General features: G+C 40.2%; 4 protein-coding genes and 1 long non-coding RNA gene across 5 annotated transcripts; 3 read left to right on the forward strand and 2 right to left on the reverse strand.

The window, feature by feature from the left end:
• The first annotated feature begins 1,522 nt into the window (after positions 1 to 1,522).
• LOC121742187 (probable LRR receptor-like serine/threonine-protein kinase RKF3) lies at positions 1,523 to 3,809 on the forward strand. The gene has a single exon (XM_042135253.1). It carries the CDS (start codon positions 1,672 to 1,674, stop codon positions 3,592 to 3,594), a length of 1,923 nt encoding a protein of 640 aa, XP_041991187.1. The 5' UTR covers positions 1,523 to 1,671; the 3' UTR covers positions 3,595 to 3,809.
• An 802-nt stretch (positions 3,810 to 4,611) lies between these two features.
• Positions 4,612 to 7,587, forward strand: LOC121811222 (sugar transporter ERD6-like 7). The gene is made up of 18 exons (XM_042212032.1): positions 4,612 to 4,779; positions 4,853 to 4,915; positions 5,022 to 5,111; positions 5,208 to 5,267; positions 5,371 to 5,436; positions 5,520 to 5,585; positions 5,648 to 5,723; positions 5,799 to 5,863; positions 5,941 to 6,033; positions 6,129 to 6,209; positions 6,287 to 6,371; positions 6,443 to 6,486; positions 6,571 to 6,633; positions 6,717 to 6,776; positions 6,835 to 6,888; positions 6,972 to 7,031; positions 7,111 to 7,225; positions 7,302 to 7,587. The coding sequence occupies exons 1-18, from the start codon at positions 4,612 to 4,614 to the stop codon at positions 7,418 to 7,420; spliced, it is 1,428 nt and encodes a 475-aa protein (XP_042067966.1). The 3' UTR covers positions 7,421 to 7,587.
• An 809-nt stretch (positions 7,588 to 8,396) lies between these two features.
• On the forward strand, positions 8,397 to 11,820 carry LOC121741637 (sugar transporter ERD6-like 7). The gene is made up of 18 exons (XM_042134487.1): positions 8,397 to 8,979; positions 9,055 to 9,117; positions 9,277 to 9,366; positions 9,473 to 9,532; positions 9,623 to 9,688; positions 9,774 to 9,839; positions 9,913 to 9,988; positions 10,075 to 10,139; positions 10,211 to 10,303; positions 10,375 to 10,455; positions 10,543 to 10,627; positions 10,712 to 10,755; positions 10,834 to 10,896; positions 10,980 to 11,039; positions 11,108 to 11,161; positions 11,253 to 11,312; positions 11,396 to 11,510; positions 11,582 to 11,820. Exons 1-18 carry the CDS (start codon positions 8,809 to 8,811, stop codon positions 11,698 to 11,700), a joined length of 1,431 nt encoding a protein of 476 aa, XP_041990421.1. The 5' UTR covers positions 8,397 to 8,808; the 3' UTR covers positions 11,701 to 11,820.
• A 462-nt stretch (positions 11,821 to 12,282) lies between these two features.
• Positions 12,283 to 14,606, reverse strand: LOC121742513. Its single transcript, XM_042135672.1, has 4 exons — positions 13,745 to 14,606; positions 13,189 to 13,396; positions 12,982 to 13,111; positions 12,283 to 12,897 (listed from the first exon to the last, which is right to left on the reverse strand). The coding sequence occupies exons 1-4, from the start codon at positions 14,464 to 14,466 to the stop codon at positions 12,638 to 12,640; spliced, it is 1,320 nt and encodes a 439-aa protein (XP_041991606.1). The 5' UTR covers positions 14,467 to 14,606; the 3' UTR covers positions 12,283 to 12,637.
• Positions 14,607 to 19,663: 5,057 nt separating this feature from the next.
• Positions 19,664 to 20,363, reverse strand: LOC121741263. Its single transcript, XR_006037815.1, has 2 exons — positions 20,052 to 20,363; positions 19,664 to 19,936 (listed from the first exon to the last, which is right to left on the reverse strand). It is a non-coding gene; the product is annotated as an uncharacterized LOC121741263 (long non-coding RNA).
• Positions 20,364 to 21,835: the final 1,472 nt, after the last annotated feature.

The raw sequence follows: 21,835 nt of genomic DNA on the forward strand, positions 1-21,835 counted from the left end.
AGAGCCTGTCCGAGGCTTACGAAGATACCTATCCCCGAAAATCTCAATAACGCCCTCACAAAAATACTTCAGACACTCACGGGTAGTCGACTCACCAATGTGGAGGTACTCGTCGAACATGTCAGCTGCGCCTCCTTATGCCAGCTGTCTGATTGCGGCAGTGTACTTCTGTAGGGGCGTGTGACCGGGTCTACTGCTCGCATCCTCCCTAAACCTGAAATACAAGTATCGACGCTCTAAAGCGTTCACGACACTCATAAATAGCGGCCGATGTATCCTAAAACGCCACCGGAAAAAGTTATCCCCAAACTTCGGCTCCGGAGCGAAGTAGTCCTCAAACAACCGATGATGTGCAGCGATGTGGTCCCGGAGTACTACAGCTCAACGATGGATGGGGCGAGGTACCACCGGCTGCAGCAGCTGCTGCAAGTGCTCTTATATCAAACGATTTATCTCGGCGGACGTATAAGCCTGCACCTATTCTTTAATTCGCCGCCTTGTGTCAGCAGCATCCCCACCGCTACCACCCGCACCACTACTACCCGCACCGCTACCATTACCACCACCACTAGCCATTTTGGATCTACTGGTAAAAACGTAGAGAGAGAAGAGAAACTTGTTAATACAAATAAATTGAAAATTGGGATGTCCGTCGGGACGTTCGTCGTGTCACCGCAATAGCGGATGTCACGATGGACGACCCAACGGACGTTCGCGCTCACCCGCGGACGACCTCTCGCCCGCCGCCGAAGTCCGTGTCCACCTCAAACGTCGCAATAGCGGACGTCCGCAGGGAAATCCGCTATTGCGGATGCTCTTATAAGTACCAAATACCATACGAAATTAAGATATTCCGGTTGTTATTAATTAATTTGTTAAGTTACGTAATGGTGCATAATTAACTTTAACATCCTCTTAAATCTTCAACTGATATATCTCAAATAATTCTTGATGATAGTTACTCAAACGGATGTATTTCAACCAATGATTATTTAAGAGCATCCACAGCGGCCATCCCCGCGGACGTCCGCCATTAGGCGCGGGAGGGACGGATACAGACGTTCGCTGCGGACACTGGAGTTCCGCGGCATTCCGACGACGTCCGTCGGGACGTCCGCCATTGCGGGTTCCCGACGGGCGTCCCGATTTTTCATTTTTTTAATTCCGTAATTGTTTAATTCCGTAAAGTGTTTAATTTGGTGAATTTGTTAATTTTTATTATTGTGAGATGTCCGCCATTGTGCAGTGGGATGTCCTTATGACGTGGCAGTGCAGTGAGATATCCTTATGACGTGACATAAAGTGTTTTTGGGAAGTCCATCGGGATGTCCGCCGGGACATCCGTCTCACTGTGGATGCTCTTATTTAGCATGTGCTCACTTAATTAAAATTACTATGGTAAGACATAAAAAATTAGAAATTAACCTGCGTAGTTAATTTCATATTACAATCAAGCCGACAGTCTCAATCAAGTTAAATTTAATTCGATTAAAAAATAGATGAAAATCACAGTGGTAAAATTGCCGCCTTCTACGAACGGACCTTCTCTCTATGCAATAGTCATCGTTGCTAGCCGCCACCTGCAGTTGCCGATGAAACTCACCTCACCTCCATTTTCTCACACTCTCACAATTGCAAACCTCGCTTATCCCTCCATCTCCTCAATTTTAGATGCTTCGCTTCATTTATTTGTTGCTATTTTTACTCTCAATTTCCCAATTACTAATAATCCCATCGGCGTCCTTCTCGGGACACCGCCGCAGCCTCCTCCAAAACGACACCGTTTCCTCCAAATGTCCTCTCACCTTCGGATTCCTGCGGCAGCTGGCGCCGGACTCCAAACGCCCTAATCTCGACACCCACTCCGAGTGCCAGTACATCCTGCAAGGCCTCCGCCTCATCCTCGCCGACCACCTCCGCCGCACCGGCTCCTTCCTACCCCCGCTCGACTCTGCCGAGTCGTGCTGGGGCGTTTACCAGTCGCTCGTCGGGGAGTACGTCTCCGGCTTCGACATCCGCAGCCGCTGCGGCTTCGAGACGCCGTGGATCGCCCGCGGCTGCATGAACATCACCACGCGCCAGGAGTTCGAGAAGGCCGTGCCACGAGCCGACCTCGACGAGGTCGAAGCCGCCTGCAATCAGTCGCTCCTCAACAACTCCCCCTGCGCCTCCTGCACCGTCAAGCTCGCCGGAATCCGGGCGTCGTATCTGCAGGGAGCGTCGATCGGAAACGTCTCCGATTGCACTGCGTACCCCTTCATCTACGCCGCGGCGTTCTCCAATCAATTCGGCCCCACCGATGTAGGTACGGCTAAGTGTTTGTTCAATCTCGATTTCACATCGCCCAAATCGAATAGCAAGAGGAAGAAGATTGTCATTTCTGTTGTAGTGGTTGCGTGCGTTGTGATTCTGGTCCTAGGGTTTGCTGTGTTCTGGTTCGTACGGCGTAGGAAGGAACGATTATTGAAGCAGAAATTGAAAAGTATGCGAACCGATACTAATATGAGCTCTGGATTAGATTCAATTAGTGCTAGCACAACATTGATTAGGTTCACATTCGACGAAATTAAGGCGGCCACAAGAAATTTCGCTAGGGATCATATAATTGGGAGAGGAGGGTATGGAAATGTGTATAAGGGCATTTTTCCTGATGGCTCTGAAGTTGCATTGAAGAGGTTCAAGAACTGCTCTGCAGCAGGGGATGCTAGTTTCACTCATGAAGTCGAGGTTATCGCGAGTGTCAGACATGTAAATTTGGTTGCATTGAGAGGATATTGCACGGCCACTACGCATCTGGAGGGTCATCAGAGGATAATTGTGTGTGATCTGATGAAGAATGGGAGTGTTCATGATCATTTGTTTGGGTTGGTGGAGAACAAGTTGAGTTGGCCTATACGCCAGAGGATTGCCCTTGGGACGGCTAGGGGGCTCGCTTATCTGCATTCTGGTGCACAGCCCTCGATTATTCATAGGGATATTAAGGCGAGTAACATTCTGTTGGACGACAAGTTTGAGCCTAAGGTGGCGGATTTTGGATTGGCGAAGTTCGCACCAGAGGGGATGACACACTTGAGCACTAGAGTTGCAGGGACAATGGGATATGTGGCACCTGAGTATGCGTTGTATGGTCAGTTGACGGAGAGGAGTGATGTTTATAGCTTTGGGGTGGTGCTTCTTGAGCTTTTGAGTGGGAAGAAAGCGCTCATTGCGGTGAATGATGGACAGCCGACTCTAGTGACTGACTGGGCCTGGTCCTTGGTTCGGAAAGGGAGAGCTTTGGATGTAGTGGAAGAGGATATGCCGGAATTGGGCCCTCCAGAGCTTGTGGAGAAGTATGTGTTGGTGGCTGTTCTGTGTTCACACCCTCAACTATATGCTAGGCCGACAATGGATCAGGTTGTGAAGATGTTGGATACAGACGTGGCCATCCCTTCAATACCTGAAAGGCCGATTTCTCTGATTGCGAATCTTGATGACATAGAGAGGTCTGTGAGTAGTAGTGGTTCTGGTACTCTGTCGACACCTGCTGGGTATCAAACTTACACTTATGAGCACGAGGAGGAGAAGGAAGATGAGAACCAAAGTGGTAGGTAGCTTCCTTCAACTTGTGAGAGCAGGCTCATTTTTTGGTTGATGTATATTCATGGCAATGATTCTTTATAAGTTGAACAATTGTTGTTCAAAGCATTGGGGTGAAGTGTTTTATCACACGCTGTATAGTTATTTTCCATTTTTTGTACAAAGATGTATTTTTATTTGTTCTTGTGGGTTGATGCCCCAAATGAAGCCAGATTATATCTCTCTCACTACACTCACTACTCAAACATGGTCCGACCCGATTTTTACTTTTTGCCCGGTTTGGTTTCTCAATTAATTGATTTATATGTTTAGCCAAACCAATTAAATAGATATCCAGATCCACTATCTTCGAATCCACTGATATTATACATTACTTGCAACTAAATTTGCTAAATATTCATAAAAAGTTATGATCTTGGTACTATTCTGGAGTTGAGACTAAATAATCAGATTCAGATTACTCTCCAATTCTGCTACCGTGGCCAGGAGCAAGTATGCATTCTAAATATTCAATGCTATTTGGATCACTTACATTGTTATCATACTGCTTTATATATCCAGTTTGCATATTTGTTGAAGATACGCGTATTTCGAATTTAAATCTGCCTAATGATTCTTGATTATGCGATTTTATCTGCTAATCTCAGTAACTGCTAATCTCCATCATAATAAAACTAGAACAAAGACATATTTTTCTCAATTAACGATGAATTGAATGTACAACCATAGTAAAGAATGTAAATAATTTATTTTGTTGGAGACGAATATTTGCGTGATTTGTTCAAGAATCACGAAGAACTTTATAAAAAAGAAAAAAACAAATTAGTATAGTTTCTGATTATATAAATCAAATTTATTTGCATCAAGTTTAATGTCACACCCCTCGCTGTAAAGCTAAATGAATTTGATTCAAGCCTATGTTTGTCACTGCTTCTCAATGGCATCATCTCAATGAAGTAAAAACAAGACACAAACTCTGGTCTGAATCACATCTCCAGCTAGGGTAGTGATCAGTGATAGTTGAAAAAAGCCATGGCTGGTAAGCAAGACGTTGAGAGAGGCGGAGAAGAGAGTAGAGCTCCACTTCTCACAGCAGCAAATGAGGGGCAGCCCTCCAAAAAGAGCAGCAATGAGGATAGATTCATGGTCTATCTCAGCACATTTGTTGCAGTTTCTGGCTCTTACGCCTTCGGATCCTGTGTACGTTCTCGTCACATTCATGAACTGTGTTTTATTGTAAGTCCTTTGTTTTGATCACTGTTGTTTTTTGCAGATAGGGTATTCGTCACCCACACAGTTTGCTATCAGAAGAGATATCAACTTGTCCTTAGCTGAGGTTACTTCATTTTAGCTTTCTTTTTTCGCGCAAATGCTTCAAACAAAGATGTCCAAATTTGATACTTCAACTTGATAAATTCAAGATTCTATTTTTATCATTGCAGTACTCATTGTTTGGCTCCATTTTGAATTTTGGAGCAATTATTGGTGCAATCACATGCGGCCAAATGGCAGATAAAGTAGGCCGTAAAGGGGTGAGTTTTTTTTCGGGATCCACCATCAAGAATCTTTGCTTTACAAACTGTTGTGTGATCAAAGTTAAGAGTCTTTTGCATTTGAAATGTAAGCAGGCAATGATAGTATCAAGTGGATTCTGTACGATAGGGTGGCTATCGATTTACATTGCCGAGGTATCAGTATCACCAATACTACTTTTACCCCACAACTAGAATCTTGTACTAATAGATTCCAAGAAACCGGTTTCTTGATTCAAAAACTGTAATAATATCACAGGATGCCCTGCTTCTAGACATTGGAAGATTGGCAACTGGATATGGGATGGGAGTCTTTTCTTATGTGGTAAAATCCATCACATAATTTAAGATATACACCATGTTGACACCAGAGGCGTAGGCTCAATTGTAGTCGTGTTTGGTTACTAGGTTCCAGTCTTCATATCCGAGATCGCCCCCAAGGATTTGAGAGGAGCTTTGACAACACTACACCAGGTAGAAAACCAAGATTTGTCCCAATAGTTCAGGGCTGTTTCTCATATTTCCCAACCTTGCAGCTTATGATTGTTACTGGGGTGTCTGTATCCTTCGTCGTAGGCATGCTTGTAACATGGAGGGATTTAGCATTAGTAGGTAATACATACTACACATTCTAGTGATATATATGTATCTATTTGAAACTGAAAATCACTTGTAAAACTGGTGCAGGCATAGTTCCTTGTGCTGCTCTTCTTGTAGGTCTCAGCGTAATCCCCGAGTCCCCAAGATGGCTGGTAAGAATCCGAATGCACTGTTGCATGTCTTAGATTACTATGATTGGGAAAACCATAACATGATGGAATATGTCAAGGCAAGACAAGGAAAACAAACGGAGTTTGAGGCGTCTTTACGTAGACTTAGGGGAAAGAATGCTGATGTATCAGCAGAAGCAGCCGAAATTCAGGTATGCGAAAACTACCAAGTTTCATCATGCTTCATTTTCCTTAAAGAATATGAATATGAAGATGAAGATGAAGATGAGAGTGTATCGATGAACAGGACAATATAGAAACACTGGAGAGGCTTCCAAAAGCCAGACTGCTAGATTTGTTTCAAAGGCGATATCTGAGTTCACTCATGGTTTCTCTTTAACCCTCTATTTCCATCTGTTTCCCTCTCTCTTTCTGATTACCATATCTTATTTATTTGTGAAATAGATAGCAGTAGGACTAATGGTGTTCCAACAGCTTGGAGGAATCAATGGGGTCAGTTTCTACACCAGCAGTATCTTTGAGGCTGCGGGTAAGATAAAAAAAGATGAATATATTCTCCACAAAACTGAATCTTGAGCGTTGCTGTATAATGTTGTGCAGGATTCCCGTCTGATGTTGGAACCGTGATCTACGCGGTTCTTCAGGTAGCTCGTTTCATCCTGTTAGTTCTGAGGCGACTGCAGTCATTTCTAAGATTGATTAAACTGTAAGAACATTCCATCTGGCAGGTGATGATCACCGCGGTAGCTGCTACGTTTATGGATAAAGCAGGACGAAAACCTCTTCTAGTGGTAAGTATCCAGTTAGCAACAACTAATGTTGTTTTTCTTATTGTCTTAAATGTAAGCAAATCCTTTCCTTTTGTCTTTTGCAGATTTCTGGTTCAGGACTTATCCTAGGTAGTCTGTTGATAGGAAGCTCATTCTATGTGAAGGTAAGTATTTGCTTGTTAATTTTTTCAAAAAATGAAATAAGTATATATTCTTAACCAGGAGCATGGACTAGCATCTGATGCAGCTCCAGCACTAGCTTTGAGTGGTGTCATGGTAAGTTTTCTTTCTCTTCTCCTGCATTTTCGAAGAACACGAGAAAAAGAGAAACTTTGCTCCAAGTAACATGTGGACATTAGGTGTACATAGGGTCTTTCTCAGTTGGAATGGGAGCAATTCCATGGGTGGTGATGTCTGAGGTATGACACTAATAACTCTTTTGAACTGTGATAAACTAAAATGTTAAATTGAGACGATGAATCGCCTCTTTTTATGCAGATATTCCCACTAAACATCAAAGGAGCTGCAGGAAGCTTTGCCACACTAGTGTACTGGTCTGGTTCATGGGCTTGTTCCTACACTTTCAATTTCCTCATGAGCTGGAGTACTTATGGTAAGAAACTAGACTACATTTCAATCAAAATCGACAGTTATATCCGTTGATCGTGATGGTTTAACAATCATTGCAGGATCATTCATGCTGTATGCTGCAGTGAATTCGCTTGCAGTTGTGTTTGTGATTAAGGTAGTGCCTGAAACCAAAGGGAGAACCCTGGAGCAGATACAAGCAGCAATAAGCTCTTCATAGAACAATCTAGAAACTTCATCTTCCATCTTAAGACTTCTTGCAACCTCTGGAAGTTGATAGTGTTGCTGTAGAAACCATGAATGGTTTAATAAACTGCAAAGTTGTTGATGGTTTAGTTTTGTTTCTGTTGTATGTAAAAGGAACAATCCTGCAAAAAAGAAATTTGTGATATGATTATATATAATCTTTTATCTTTCTTATATATATACACTAATAAATACAGAATACTTTAGAAGAATTTCATATTAAGACAAAACTATAGTATTTATTTTATTCAAAAAAACCCTTATAGTATATTTTGTGTTAGCTTTCTTAATATACATAATTTTTCAAAAGTACAAAACATTTTAGAACTTTACCTATCTGGAAATAGAGAAGGTCTCCCTACCCTATATTTTTGCCTTGCAAGTATTGAGATGGATTGAATGCAGTTAAAAGTGATAGGTGGCGAGCTTCATTTGTGGTAGGTGAAGATATTTTTGCTTTTGGCAACTTGTTATAGATCATGTCAAATTTCTCTGCTGTAAACCCAAAACAGTTTAACTCTACCTTTGTCTGATTGCAGTAGCATCAAAAACTTTTTTATTTTTTTATTGCTTGTTGGGGAATTTCTTACATGATTCTTGGCACCAACAAATGTACCCAGCACATGTGAGTTACACAATTTGTAATACATGAACATATAAATAATTAGTTTGGGAAGCCCTGTTTAGTAGCCATATGATAAATATTTTCAATGTTCCTTTTCGTTCAAAAATTTAGTTACTGAACAAAAAGTGTTGAAAACCCAACTTGATCGGATAATGAGTTAAAGCCATTCGTTTATGGTGTGTGACAACCTCATTTTGTAGTAAGATAAGGCCAATTTAAATTATTATCATACATCTCTCTTTCTCTGTATCAATCAAATCTAATTCTTGCTTTTATGATCAGTGCATGTGGTTAGACTTTTCACACCACTCTCTCTCACATAATCAGATGCAAAGCCTCATCATAGTGATACTCTTATTGAATCTTGATGTATGCTAAGAAATAGAGAATTGAATATGCTAGTTTTATTGGCGTATTTGAATTGGAATCAAACTCTTAAAAAGATATTTTAATTTGTCTGCTGCTCAATGGCATCATCCTAATGAAGTCAAGATCAGCACAGCTAGGAAAAAAAAACAGGACTAAAATATTGTTTGGCTGTCACAAATAGCTTGTTGATTCCCACAAATATCCTTGGCAATGATCCACATGTCCAAGTTGCTTGAATGCTGTTTTGCTGAGGGCAGATCTGTCAACAAAGTATAGAGTTCCATTTCTTGTGTACAGTTAGTTCCTGCAAGTATATATGGCGCCAACCACAAATTCTGATCAGCATATTTCTTGCCAAGAAGAAAGCCATGGCAGGTAAGCAAGATGTGGAGAGAGGCGGAAACTGCGAGGGAGAAGAGATTAGAGCTCCACTTATTGCAGCAGCAAAGGAGGAGCTGCCCTACAAAAAGGATGATAGATGCATGGTCTATCTCAGCACATTTGTTGCAGTTTGTGGCTCTTACGCCTTCGGATCTTGCGTACGTCCCGTCCAATCTAATCTAATCTAACTTCTTCTTCCTCTCTCCAACTCTTGATTTTTGGTGGTTTCACAGGCAGGGTATTCATCTCCTACTCAGTTTGCTATCAGAGAAGATGTCAACTTATCCTTAGCTGAGGTTGCTCACAACTTGCACTCTGCAAATCTTATCAATACTTCATTTTTAGCTTTGCTTCTCATTAATGCTTCAAATAAAGTTGTCTGAATTTGATGTTGCTTTTGTAACTGCTCAAGTGGGATGATTCAAGATTCTTTTTTTTAAAATAAATACTTGCAGTACTCATTGTTTGGCTCCATACTGACTTTTGGAGCGATGATTGGCGCAATCACAAGTGGCAAAATCGCAGATTACATAGGCCGTAAAGGGGTGAGTTTGTTGGAATCCAAGAAAAAAGATAAACACCTACAATCTATGATTTACAAACTGTTTTATTACAGTTAAAAGTCTATTTTGAATTTGGAAATGCAAGCAGGCAATGATAGTATCGAGTGGATTCTGTGCAGCAGGGTGGCTTTCGATCTACTTTGCCGAGGTACCATCCATTACTATAATCAGTAGCTTGTAACAGATATTTCTATGAGATTAGTTTCTTGATTTAGAAAAACTGTAATAATCTTGACAGGGTCCCCTGCTTCTTGACATTGGGAGACTGGCAACTGGATATGGGATGGGAGTCTTTTCTTATGTGGTAAAATTAAAATCTGCTGCTACTATCTAGAACACAATGCTGACACCATAGATATAGGCTAAATGTTCTCGCGTTTGGTTACTAGGTTCCGGTGTTCATAGCTGAGATCGCCCCAAAGGATTTAAGAGGAGCTTTGACAACCATAAATCAGGTACATATAGCTGTGAGTTCTTGCTTTACTAGTTATAGTTTGTAATGCTATTTCTCATCTTCAAATTTTGTAGCTTATGATTTGCACTGGAGTATCTGTATCCTTCATCATAGGCACATTGCTGACATGGAGGACTCTAGCATTAGTAGGTAAAATTATACATCCGAGTCATATGTATTTATGATACTAGATGCATACAATTTGTATAGGAAACTCACTTGTGAAAGTGTTGCAGGCATAGTTCCTTGTGCTGTTCTGGTTGTAGGTCTCAGCATCATCCCAGAGTCTCCGAGATGGCTGGTAAGAACATGATTACTCGTCTTAGATATTGGGCTCAAAACAAAAAAGCTTACATGCTGGCATCTATTCAGGCAAAGCAAGGAAAACAGAAGGAGTTTGAGTCATCACTGCGTAGGCTTAGGGGAAAGGATGCTGATGTATCAGCAGAGGCAGCAGAAATCCAAGTACGCACAAACTGAACTAACTAAGCTTTACCGTAGTTTGACATGTGAAGATGACAATGTATAACTTACAGGACTACATAGAGACACTGGAGAGGCTTCCAAAAGCCAAACTGCTAGATTTGTTTCAAAAGCGATATTTGAGATCAGTCACGGTAGCCTTTCATCTTCTCTATCTCTTATTTGGCTGGTGTTTCTCGCTCTCTCTCTGATGACAACATACGATTTTTCTATGTAAACAGATAGGAGTAGGACTAATGGTGTGCCAACAGTTTGGAGGAATCAATGGAGTCTGTTTCTACACAAGCAGTATCTTCGAGTCTGCAGGTAATACATATAGAAACAAGTCAGTCCCTTGCAATCTTTAAGTCGTAACCATTGAATATGCGTATGCGCTGTGATGCTCCACAGGATTTCCAGCTGACCTCGGAACTATAATCTACGCGATTCTTCAGGTAGCAGCTTGCTGCATTGAGAGAAATTTTAGCACTAGGATTTGAGAAAACATAAGAAACGTTTATTCTATCTGTCAGGTGATAATCACTGCACTAGGTGCTGCTTTCATCGATAGAGCAGGAAGAAAACCTCTTCTAGTGGTAAGTATCACATAGTTGTTCATAAACAAGTACTAATGGTTGTTAAAGTTTGAAGCAAGCATGTCTTTTGTTCTTTTGTCCAGATTTCTGGATCAGGACTGGTCCTAGGCTGTCTGCTGACAGGGAGCTCATTCTTTGTCAAGGTATGTAAATATTTTACTTTTCGATTGTTCTGAGACAAGTTATTGAGGAAGAGACACCCCGGTATCAGGAGTATGGAATAGCACCTGGTGCAGCTCCAGCGCTAGCTGTGAGTGGCATACTGGTAAGTTTGCAGTGGCATTGCATCTCATAAAAGAAAGACAAAAAAAGGAATATTTGTGAAGAAAGCTTTCGTGTTTGCCGATATGTACTAGGTTTACATAGGAGCATTCTCAGCTGGAATGGGAGCAGTTCCATGGGTGGTGATGTCTGAGGTATGAAAACTAACTTGGTGTTTCTACTACATTACAATACAGTGTGATAAACATGTTGAAATGAGACGAGGAGCATCGTGCAGATATTCCCTATAAACATCAAAGGAGTTGCAGGAAGCCTTGCCACACTGGTGAACTGGTTTGGTGCTTGGGCTTGTTCTTACACTTTCAATTTCCTCATGAGCTGGAGCTCCTATGGTAGGAAACTAGGCTGTTTTTATATTGTTGAATGTTTGTGATCAGTGATAAATGTAATGGGATTATTGCAGGAACATTCATTCTTTATGGAAGTGTGAATGCACTTGCAATTGTGTTTGTGATAAAGGTGGTACCTGAGACCAAGGGGAGAACTCTAGAGCAGATACAAGCAGCAATCAACTCTTCATAGAACCTTTCATCTCAACATAGCTGTCACAAGCCAAGGATTATTCAATAATACTGCAAACTCTCTGATCATTTATTGTACTTTCAAAGAAAATCAAATTTTGTTTTAGTTTTCAGTGACCAATTCAAATGCATCTTATCCGCTAAACTACATAAATTCTGGCATGCTTCTTGGGTAAGATATTTATTGGTTTTAGTGAAAGAAAATCACTCATGTACTAGTATATTACTACTAGCAAGCAAAAAAATGACTAGTGGCATTATTGTGCCACTCTTATAAGCAAAATAAAAAACCTAATTAAAAATTTCAACAAGTTGAAAAAAATGAAATATGAGAGCTTAATGTACGATGAATAAAAATAAAAGACAATATCACAAAATTTCAGTACCATAGTAAAAATATAATTTAATTGTTCACAAACGCCATGAAATGTAATTTGTTTTTCCCCAAGCTTTGAATGATGGAATTTCGAAATTTGGCCAACTTGGAATTTTATAATACAAGCTCAGATCCACATATAAAAGCTGGGCCCATTACCCAAAAATAGCCCATATTCTCATTCAAGCTTAACACTATATTTTCCAATTATTTTCAAGTTCAGTAGTTTCTTGTAAATGGTAATATCACAATACTATCAATATCATATCAATATTCAATACTCCATAATGTTACACAACTAAACAGCACAAAGAATACAGAAGTGAAACAAATTAAATTACAGTTACATATGAATCTATCTATACAATCACAGTCACATTTCATGTTTGAACTTAACACTCTTTTTAACCCCTCTACATCAGATATTTAAACTGATATGCAAAAGGAAGCAGCCTATAATTAAAATTTCTCACCACTTCTCTATTCTCTCAATCATCAAACTAAATCAGCTAACCAAATCATATCAAATCAAAGAAAAAAAGATTTTTTTGCAAATTATTCCTCATGAATGCATCTTCCACACAGCCTTTGATGGAGACGAAGAATGTGTAAACTTGAGAGTCGGCCTCCTCTGCTGCAGCCGTGCCTTCTGCTCAGCACCGCTGCTGCCTACTTTGATCACATCAACTTTCACAATGTGGTGATCAGAAGTCCCTTTTGATGAGACCACCGAGTATGATCCTGGGACAAACTTGTAAGGCGCGTCTGCTGATGATAATATGTAGTCCACTCGCGTCCCATACTTGCACGTCCCTTGCACACCTGCACCATGTTATATATTTCAACATCACTCCGAAAAAAAATGATTTGAACTTGCAAAAGAGGCGTTGCGTAAGTAGCTCTTACTCTGCCCTTTGGCTATCATCACCACAGACTCACACTCCCCTGCATAATCCTTAGCATCCGTGTATTCTCGACTCTTTAGATGCTTCATCACCTCGACTTTTGGCGTTGGTTTCCCCATTTCCTCGTAGTACTGCAGCATATACATATAAGAATGATGATCAAAATTTGTGACCAAGCAAGAATGTGTATATATGATATGGAATTGACCTTGACAATATCTGTCCATCTATCTTGGGAGTAGTCGGTTTCGTCTAGGGAGTTTAGGCCTCCGGCTAGAATGTGTGGCACGCTGGTCGACTGGATGATGGCATTCATTTGCTTCATCCTCCAGCTCTCGTCTAGGTGGTCGAGGAGTGTGCAGAACACGTTGATCTCGCCTACTTGTGGCACATCAATTGTGGCTTTCAGTACATTCCTGCATCAAAATATATTTGTTTGACATATTTGGTAGTAGTAAATCTGAATTTAGTTGAAGGTCACATGCATAGATTCTTTATATATTCAAACCAGCTAGATTTGCATATACTACCAATACACACTCTTTTATTACACAGCTCATTTTTCACCCTTTCTCATGTCAAGATCCCTTGCTTCTTTCTCATCCTAATTCAACCCCATCTTATATTTTCTTGTCCAATCAACCCAACCCCATCATATTGATCAAGACAAACAACAAACTGTTATTGACTGCACATTAGTTTAATATTACTCCATCTCCTTTGGGCCGAGCAACAGGGCAATGAAAAATAACAAAATAAAAAACCTGAAATCGGTGTCATCGAAGATCCGGTGAGCCTTCCAGCGCTTGATCGGCCAGCGGGAGAGGATGGCGTTGCCGAACTCGGGCGCCCAGCTCTCAGCGAAGACATACTTCATCCCTAGAGCCTCCGCCAAATCGGAGAGCGGACTCATGCTCTTCTCCTCCTCCGCCTTCACATCCTGCAGCGCCACCACATCCGCATTCAGCTCCTTCAGCACCTCCGCCACCGCTCTTCCCCTGCCGCTCGCCTTCCCCCTGCCATCTCCGGCCAGCTCCTCGAACTTGTCGAAGCTAAGCTGCCCGCTCCTCTTCAGCGATATTTCATTATCCGGGAGGTTTATCGAGACCCTCAACCTCGACCTCGCGAACCTCTGCTGCCGCGACGGCGCGTCCTCGGCGGCGGCGGGATGCAGGGGAGACTGCTTGAGGATGCTTCTCGGCCGATCTTTGAGTGATTTTGAGGCGAGGGAGTTTGTTTGAGAGGGATATTGATCTGGTGTGATGACAGCTGGTGCCATGGAGAAGAGGGCAGCATTGAATGTGACGAACCTAATCGGCTTGGCGGCGCCGAATTCGGAGCTGGGGTGGATGACGGCGGAATCGGGGGGTGGCCTGGAGGTGGATTTTCCGACCTTCTTCACGACGATCTTGGGGCGGGAGCGGCGGCGGGGCCACCCCAGTCGGGAGCAGAGGCGGCGGAGCTTCTTATTGAATACCTTGAGCATTTGATTATGTCATGGATTGCAGGGAGAGATGATGGAAATGATATGCAATGAATTCAGTGAAAATTGAGAGAGAGAGAGAGGTTGAGGTTGAGTCTTTGAATATAGAGAGCGCAGGTCACTTTTGGGCAGGTCAATGCGTTTTAATTTTGACGATGAATCATTTAATCTTAACTTTTAATTTCAGATTTACAGCCTCACTCGATTCTTGTTCAACAATTACTCTCTACAATCACTATTAAATGTTTTATACTACTATTATTTTGGAATGTTCAACATTAAATGATCCTTCTCAGTTTTACTATTCTAACTTTCTAAGTACATGTGTGCGACATTTCATTTATGAGTATTTATTATGAAATAAAAATAGTATAAAAATTGAATCTAATTCTATTAAGTTTTTCTATCAATTTTACTTTATACTACCACATTAGTATTATGTTAGAATTTTTTTATATCTGACAAAAGTAATGTTATACATGATATGATAAAGGTGAAAAAGAATCAGAGCTATCTGAGAATCAAAAAAGGAGGAGGAAAAAGAAATGGAAGGTAAAATAATTGGAGTTTGGCCCACACTGGAAGAAGAAATAGGCAACTGCTCCAAGAAGGAAACATGGGGATGAAAGGATGAGTAGTATGTGTTTGGACAGTTTATAACTTTGGATTATTAAAAACAACACATTAAACACCCAACTGCTACCAAATATTAAAATGTTAAGTAGTTATCATTTTATTTGTGACTGGAAAGTACCTTTCTGATTAGTCAATTAAATAAATTATTCAAATGTAGGTGAGTGACAGACCATGCAATGCATGCAACGCCACGTCACCAAAAACACGGCGACTTAAACTCCCATGCATTCTCTTTCTATTTCCTTTCTTATATTTTTAATCCATCCATTTAAATCATACTATTTTAGTAGTACCTATTAATTATTTTATACTCCATTCAGTGTAATTGCTTTTAAATACATAAACTAACATATTACACGTTAATTCAATACCAATACAGTATATATTTTCAAATATATATATGATTAGTAATTGCTCGAAATTAATATCTGAAATTTCTATATGACTTAAATAAACCACATAATTTGGATAATTGGATGTCTAGATACTACATTAATTAATCATATGATTATATTAATTTGCATCTTAAACTAACCATGTTAACATTACTTTGAAAGCACAACTACACTTAATATTTAATAAACTCTCTAAATCGTAAAAAAAACAAGTACAGAGAAGAAGAAGATCCTCTTATATTTTGTAATTGTTTAAAATTATGCTAATTATAGTATATTAGCACTCCATTCATTATTATATGCACTACATACTAACTTCTTTTTAATAAGCTCACTCATTGACTACAAGCCTATAATGCATATACTCCCTCCATCTCACGTTACTTGAGGTATTTCTTTTCGGCACGAGGTTTAATAAAGTTGTGTTTAGAGCATCCACAATGGCGCCCGTCTCGGCGGACGTCCGGCCGGCGTGCCGGAGTTCCGCGCGGGACGTCCGCCATTGCGCAGCGGTGACGCGGATACGGACGTCCGCTGCGGACACCAGAGTTCCGCGGCGTTCCCAGGACGTCCTTGCGGACGTCTGCCATTGCGTTGACCCCACGGACATCCGTGCGGACGTCACGATTATTTTATTATTTTTTTGAAAATTCTATAAATACGGGATGTCCTTGGGGATGTCCGCCACTGTGCAGCGGGAAGTCCTTATGACGTGGCAGGAGGTGTTTTTGGGATGTCCGCGGGATGTCCGCCGGGACATCCGCACCACTATGAAGTGAATAAAGTAAGAGAGAGAGGAGAGAATAAAGTAAAAGAAAGAGTGATTAGATGTTTTGTTTTTAGCTAAAAAGAGAAATGACTCAAGTAACTTGGGATAACTCAAAATGGAATACGACTCAAGTAACTTGGGACGGAGGGAGTAGTATACTTCATTGAGTGCTATCTGTTTATTAAGATCAAGTAGCCTTTAAAATATCATGTACTAGTATAAATGTATAATGGATTGATGCTGGCTAGATGTTCTTTTTAATTTTATTTTTATTTTTTATTTTTAAATTGATGGTTTTTTTAATACTATTGATCATGAAAAGGTCTAGATAGAGATATGATATCCATTTGCATGTGGAAAGTCTTTTTGTAGTATGAAATTTACAACAATACCTTTTTATATATGAATTATTGAATGGAAATATAAAAGAAGTACTACGATTAATAATTTGTGGAGCACAAACCTTCCTATACCATACAAAATTGTAAGCTAGCCCCACTCTTCTAATTCATTGCACCACTACTAAAAGTAAAAGGGCCGACCTTTATTCAAAATTATTATATATTTCAGGCTCGTTCCAATAATTTTAAGAATAGCATGAAATTTAGATTTTGTTCTTGATCAGGTTCATGCATTCATTTAATTACATTTGTGAATAGACATAAATCTTGAAATTAATATCTAATTTGTCGTGGCATATATATTCCACATTTTCCACCTACTAATTAATTGGGAGCGACGTTTTAATTTGGCGTTTTACTTTTGTCATTGTATCGGTATATGTTTCAGTTCCACTTGCTAGCTACTTGGAAATCGACAATCTTCAAAGAAATATACTACTACAATTTTGTACACATATTGTTAAAAGAAATACAGAAAAATTGTTAGATTCTTGCTTGGCCCCTCCTTATTAAATCAAGTAAGATATGCCAGTTGGAAAAATGCTACTAGAGGGAATTAAATAGACACCAACACAAAAAATATAACACACTACATATTAATTATATATTGACATAAATATATTTTGGAACTTACATTTTTCAGAGGTTGTATTCGCAACCCCAAAACATGCATGTTATAGTTTAGAGGGATGTACATGTAGTCATGTAGATTGTAGACATTTCAAAGCCTAATTACATGAAAGGGCTTGCATTAATAATCCATGAGTAATAGTAAAAGTTAGTACTCATTTACTAGGTTTTCCGAATTTCACTTACCATTGATTTCCATCCCCATATTGTAGAGCACATTATTTAGGTAGCAAAATTTATCACGAAAAAGGAATAGGGTTCAATTTATATCATTGACACAATTACAAATAGGCTATAGCCCAACTCCTTACATATGAAATAAATCACTGACAAATTTAAAACCAATAGAATTTCAGAAATTCAATAAAGTATGTGTCCTCGTCAATTTGATAAATTTTTTATGAGACTATGGAGAACACTGGACAGGGTATTTCTGCCACTTTACAGTTGTTGGTTACATAAATTACAAATATAAACATCACTAATCCAAGATTTATAGAAGCTTAATGTTTGTTTTTCAGGTGGTTAGTACTCCATCTTTGTTTTGTCACAAAAGCATAGGTAGTAATTTTGACGAGATTGCTAATAGTAACAACTAACTAGTCCTCCATTTGTGCGATGCACAAGAATTACATGATACCTCATTACGTTAGTACATATACTATAATAAACATTTTATAATCATTAATTTTATTTTATGATATTAAAAGTTAACTTTAATAGTTTGAAAAAAGTTGTAATTTTCAATTATAACCACCATAATTTTTTAAAAAGTATGCCTCCTTACAAAAAAAACCGGATAATGACACTTTTTAATGCGATTAAGGATATTATTTGTGTGTCTAATAGATACAACATACTTAACACTAATAAATATCGATAATAGATTAGGTTATAGTGAAAAAATCATGTCATAATATATATATATATATATATATATAGGGGAGCGTTATTCTCCTTTTCACATCTTAGATCCTTTTTCCTTCTTAATATTACGCGTTAGATCTAAGGCATCAACGGATCAGATTGATTCTATAAAACTGGTTCCGTGTTGCATTATAGAAGGTGGTTGTATGCATTACAGGGTTATTATTGACATTTGACGGAAAAGTAACTGCCACATTTGGGTATATGCGAATAATGCACCACATGGTCACGAGTAATGCATATAATTGACTATATAATGCACAATATGTGAACTGCAATGCATACGAATAAGATGTACCATGTTATGATGTTTGGACACACGTTTCTTGTTTCCCCTAAGGGTTTAATAAGCTTAGGGGCTAGGGTATACTACGTAGACACGTATGTAATCTTTACATGGTAACGAGTAATGGATATAATTGACTATATAATGCACAATTTGTGAACTGTAATGCATACGAACAAGATGTGCTGTGTTATGATGTTTGACATACGTTTCTTGTTTCCCCTAAGGGTTTAATAAGCTTAGGGGCTAGGGTATAGTACGTACGCATTAATAACAAATTATAAAACGATACGAATAATTCACCAAATTGTCACGAGTAATGGATGTTATTAACTATATAATGCACAATATGTGAACTGCAATGCATACGAATAAGATGTACCATGTTATGATGTTTGGCACACGTTTCTTGTTTCCCCTAAGGGTTTAATAAGCTTAGGGGCTAGGGTATAGTACGTAGACATTACTAACAAATTGTTGTTATTGGAATATACGTATGTGCATTATTTGGTTTAGGTAGTGCATTATGTAGCTGTTAATTGTCATTATCTCAGTATATTATGCATTATTAGAGGTATTGTGTATATGGGTTAATCAACGGATTGAAGATTACATACGTGCATTTAGTAATGTCTACGTACTATACCCTAGCCCCTAAGCTTATTAAACCCTTAGGGGAAACAAGAAACGTGTGTCAAACATCATAACATGGTACATCTTATTCGTATGCATTGCAGTTCACATATTGTGCATTATATAGTTAATAACATCCATTACTCGTGACAATTTGGTGAATTATTCGTATCGTTTTATAATTTGTTATTAATGCGTACGTACTATACCCTAGCCCCTAAGCTTATTAAACCCTTAGGGGAAACAAGAAACGTGTGTCAAACATCATAACACAGCACATCTTGTTCGTATGCATTGCAGTTCACAAATTGTGCATTATATAGTCCATTATATTCATTACTCGTTACCATGTGAAGATTACATACGTGTCTACGTACTATACCCTAGCCCCTAAGCTTATTAAACCCTTAGGGGAAACAAGAAACGTGTGTCCAAACATCATAACATGGTACTGTAATAGCCGAGACGTAATTATCTCGAGATTTTTCGAAAAATAGTAAATATTGGAATTTTCTTTGTACAATTGATGAAGGAGTGATTTTATTTCTTGAATAAGAATTTTAAGTACAAATTTCAAATTTAATACAAAGCTAATGAAATTGCTAATTACAGAAATCCCGAACTAATTTACAACTCTTGACGACAAAGATAAAAGTCGAACTACGTTATTACAATATGAAAATGAAAGGAGGAAAACTAGCGTTGGGCCTCTCCGGCACGGACCGCGGCCCCATCACGACGGCCTGTTGGGCCGAGTCGACGAGACAAAAGCCGAGAAGGAGTCAGCCTCTTGTCCCTGCCAGAAACAACAAGATAAACAAGAAGATGCATAAGACACTAAAGTGGCTAGTTGGCAAAATAAGTAAGGATAAGGAACAAGCCTACTTTAAGCATTGGAGACCAAAACTTACCAAAAAAAGAAGGAAAAGCAAGAGGCTGTAATGTCTCCTGCACTCCACGGCTCACAGCAGCCCCAACCATGGACCTTTCGACCGTGCAAAGCCTGCTCCGTGTAGAGCAGCAGCTCTGCGGTTGTCACGTAACAACCCTACAATCCTTGTTGTTGCACCTGCTTTTCACCACACAAAGTTCAGGTTAAGGGATGCAGCTTCAAGGGAAAAAGGGAGTTCTGCAAGAAGGAAACAAAATGGTATAACAACCACATTTAATCCCACGAGTACACCCCTGCATGATTGCAGAGAAAACAGCCAAAACACAACCAAGCAAGGACTCTGTCACGCCCGCATTTCCTAAGGATAGGAAGTACGGTGGACCGCGACTAGGGGGGGGATAAAGAAGCGGGGAAGAAAGGGGGGGGTAACAAGAATATTTGACCCAAAACATTTAATAAAAGGAAATTCAATTCAAAACAAAGTACTGTGACGACATTCTTGAGTTAAAGTATTCAGAGTTTTAAATGAAAACATCGTGACGGTTTACAAGCAGCGGAAAAGACCCAAAGACAGATGATGCCGGGTATGACGACACGACATCATCCAAAAGATAAAAACACACTTTGGCTTTAACTGCTCAACATCCGTCCTCCCCATCGCCGCTCAACCTGCACATTAAGAAAACAACATGCAGGGCTGAGTACTTAATGCACTCAGTGGACACACGCCAAAAACAAAGTTTGTCATGCCATAACAGTGTAACATTGGGGTTTTGAGTATAATGAAAATAACCCAAGTACACAAAACACATTTCATAAATTCGACTGCGCAGTCATTTTCCGATATTGCCACCCTTATTCCCTCAATCATACACTATCTGATCCAAACCATGACAAGGGGCGTGGCCACACCCCAGGTCATCTAGACCGGCCAACTTGCTCTCAGATGGCACCCAGTCTCGTGTACACTAGCCTGAGGGTTCGCAGCCCAACAGACCCGAATTCGATTAAACATATGTGGTAAACCACTTCAGATAGGTTTCAAAACAAAATAATTGGCAAGACAAACAGTTCACCTCCATAAACATTTCCGGAACAAAGTCCGTATTTAAAGATAACCCACATAAAAGTAGGGTAGAAAAGCCCACCTCGATTGCTTAGCTTTTAAAACAGTTCCCTTCAACCACACTTTCCTCGAAAAAGATCACCCTTTTGAAAGATAAATAATATCATGATTAGAGTCAGGGTAAACGAGGTTTAAACGACAATGCATGATTCCTACGTGGACGACTTCAACATCTAGCACGTTACACGTACATACACTTAACAACATATTACAAAACAAACACACAAAGCCACACGTTCAAAACACACCCCGCACGCAAACGACGTACCCAAAACGCGCACACGACACACGAACACAGCACTCCAAGTCCTGGCATACCCTTACTGTGCAACGGCTCACTTGGCTCGGAAAAGGTTCGGAAAAAGCTCGGAAAAAGGATCGGCGTCTCGGCCTGGCTCGGTGTCTCGGCCGCCTGGCTCGGCACCTCGGCCGACCATCTCGGCCGCCTGGCTCGGCACCTCGGCCGCCTGGCTCGGCACCTCGGCCGACCGTCTCGGCCGCCTGGCTCGGCACCTCGGCCGACCGTCTCGGCCGCCTGGCTCGGCACCTCGGCCGCCTGTCTCGGCACAGCTCGGCACCTGTCTCGGCACAGCTCGGCACTTGTCTCGGCATAGCTCGGCACCTATCTCGGCACAGCTCGGCACCTGTCTCGGCACAGCTCGGCACCTCGGCCGACC

Source organism: Salvia splendens, chromosome 7, assembly GCF_004379255.2.
Source record: "Salvia splendens isolate huo1 chromosome 7, SspV2, whole genome shotgun sequence".
Taxonomy (NCBI): domain Eukaryota; kingdom Viridiplantae; phylum Streptophyta; class Magnoliopsida; order Lamiales; family Lamiaceae; genus Salvia; species Salvia splendens.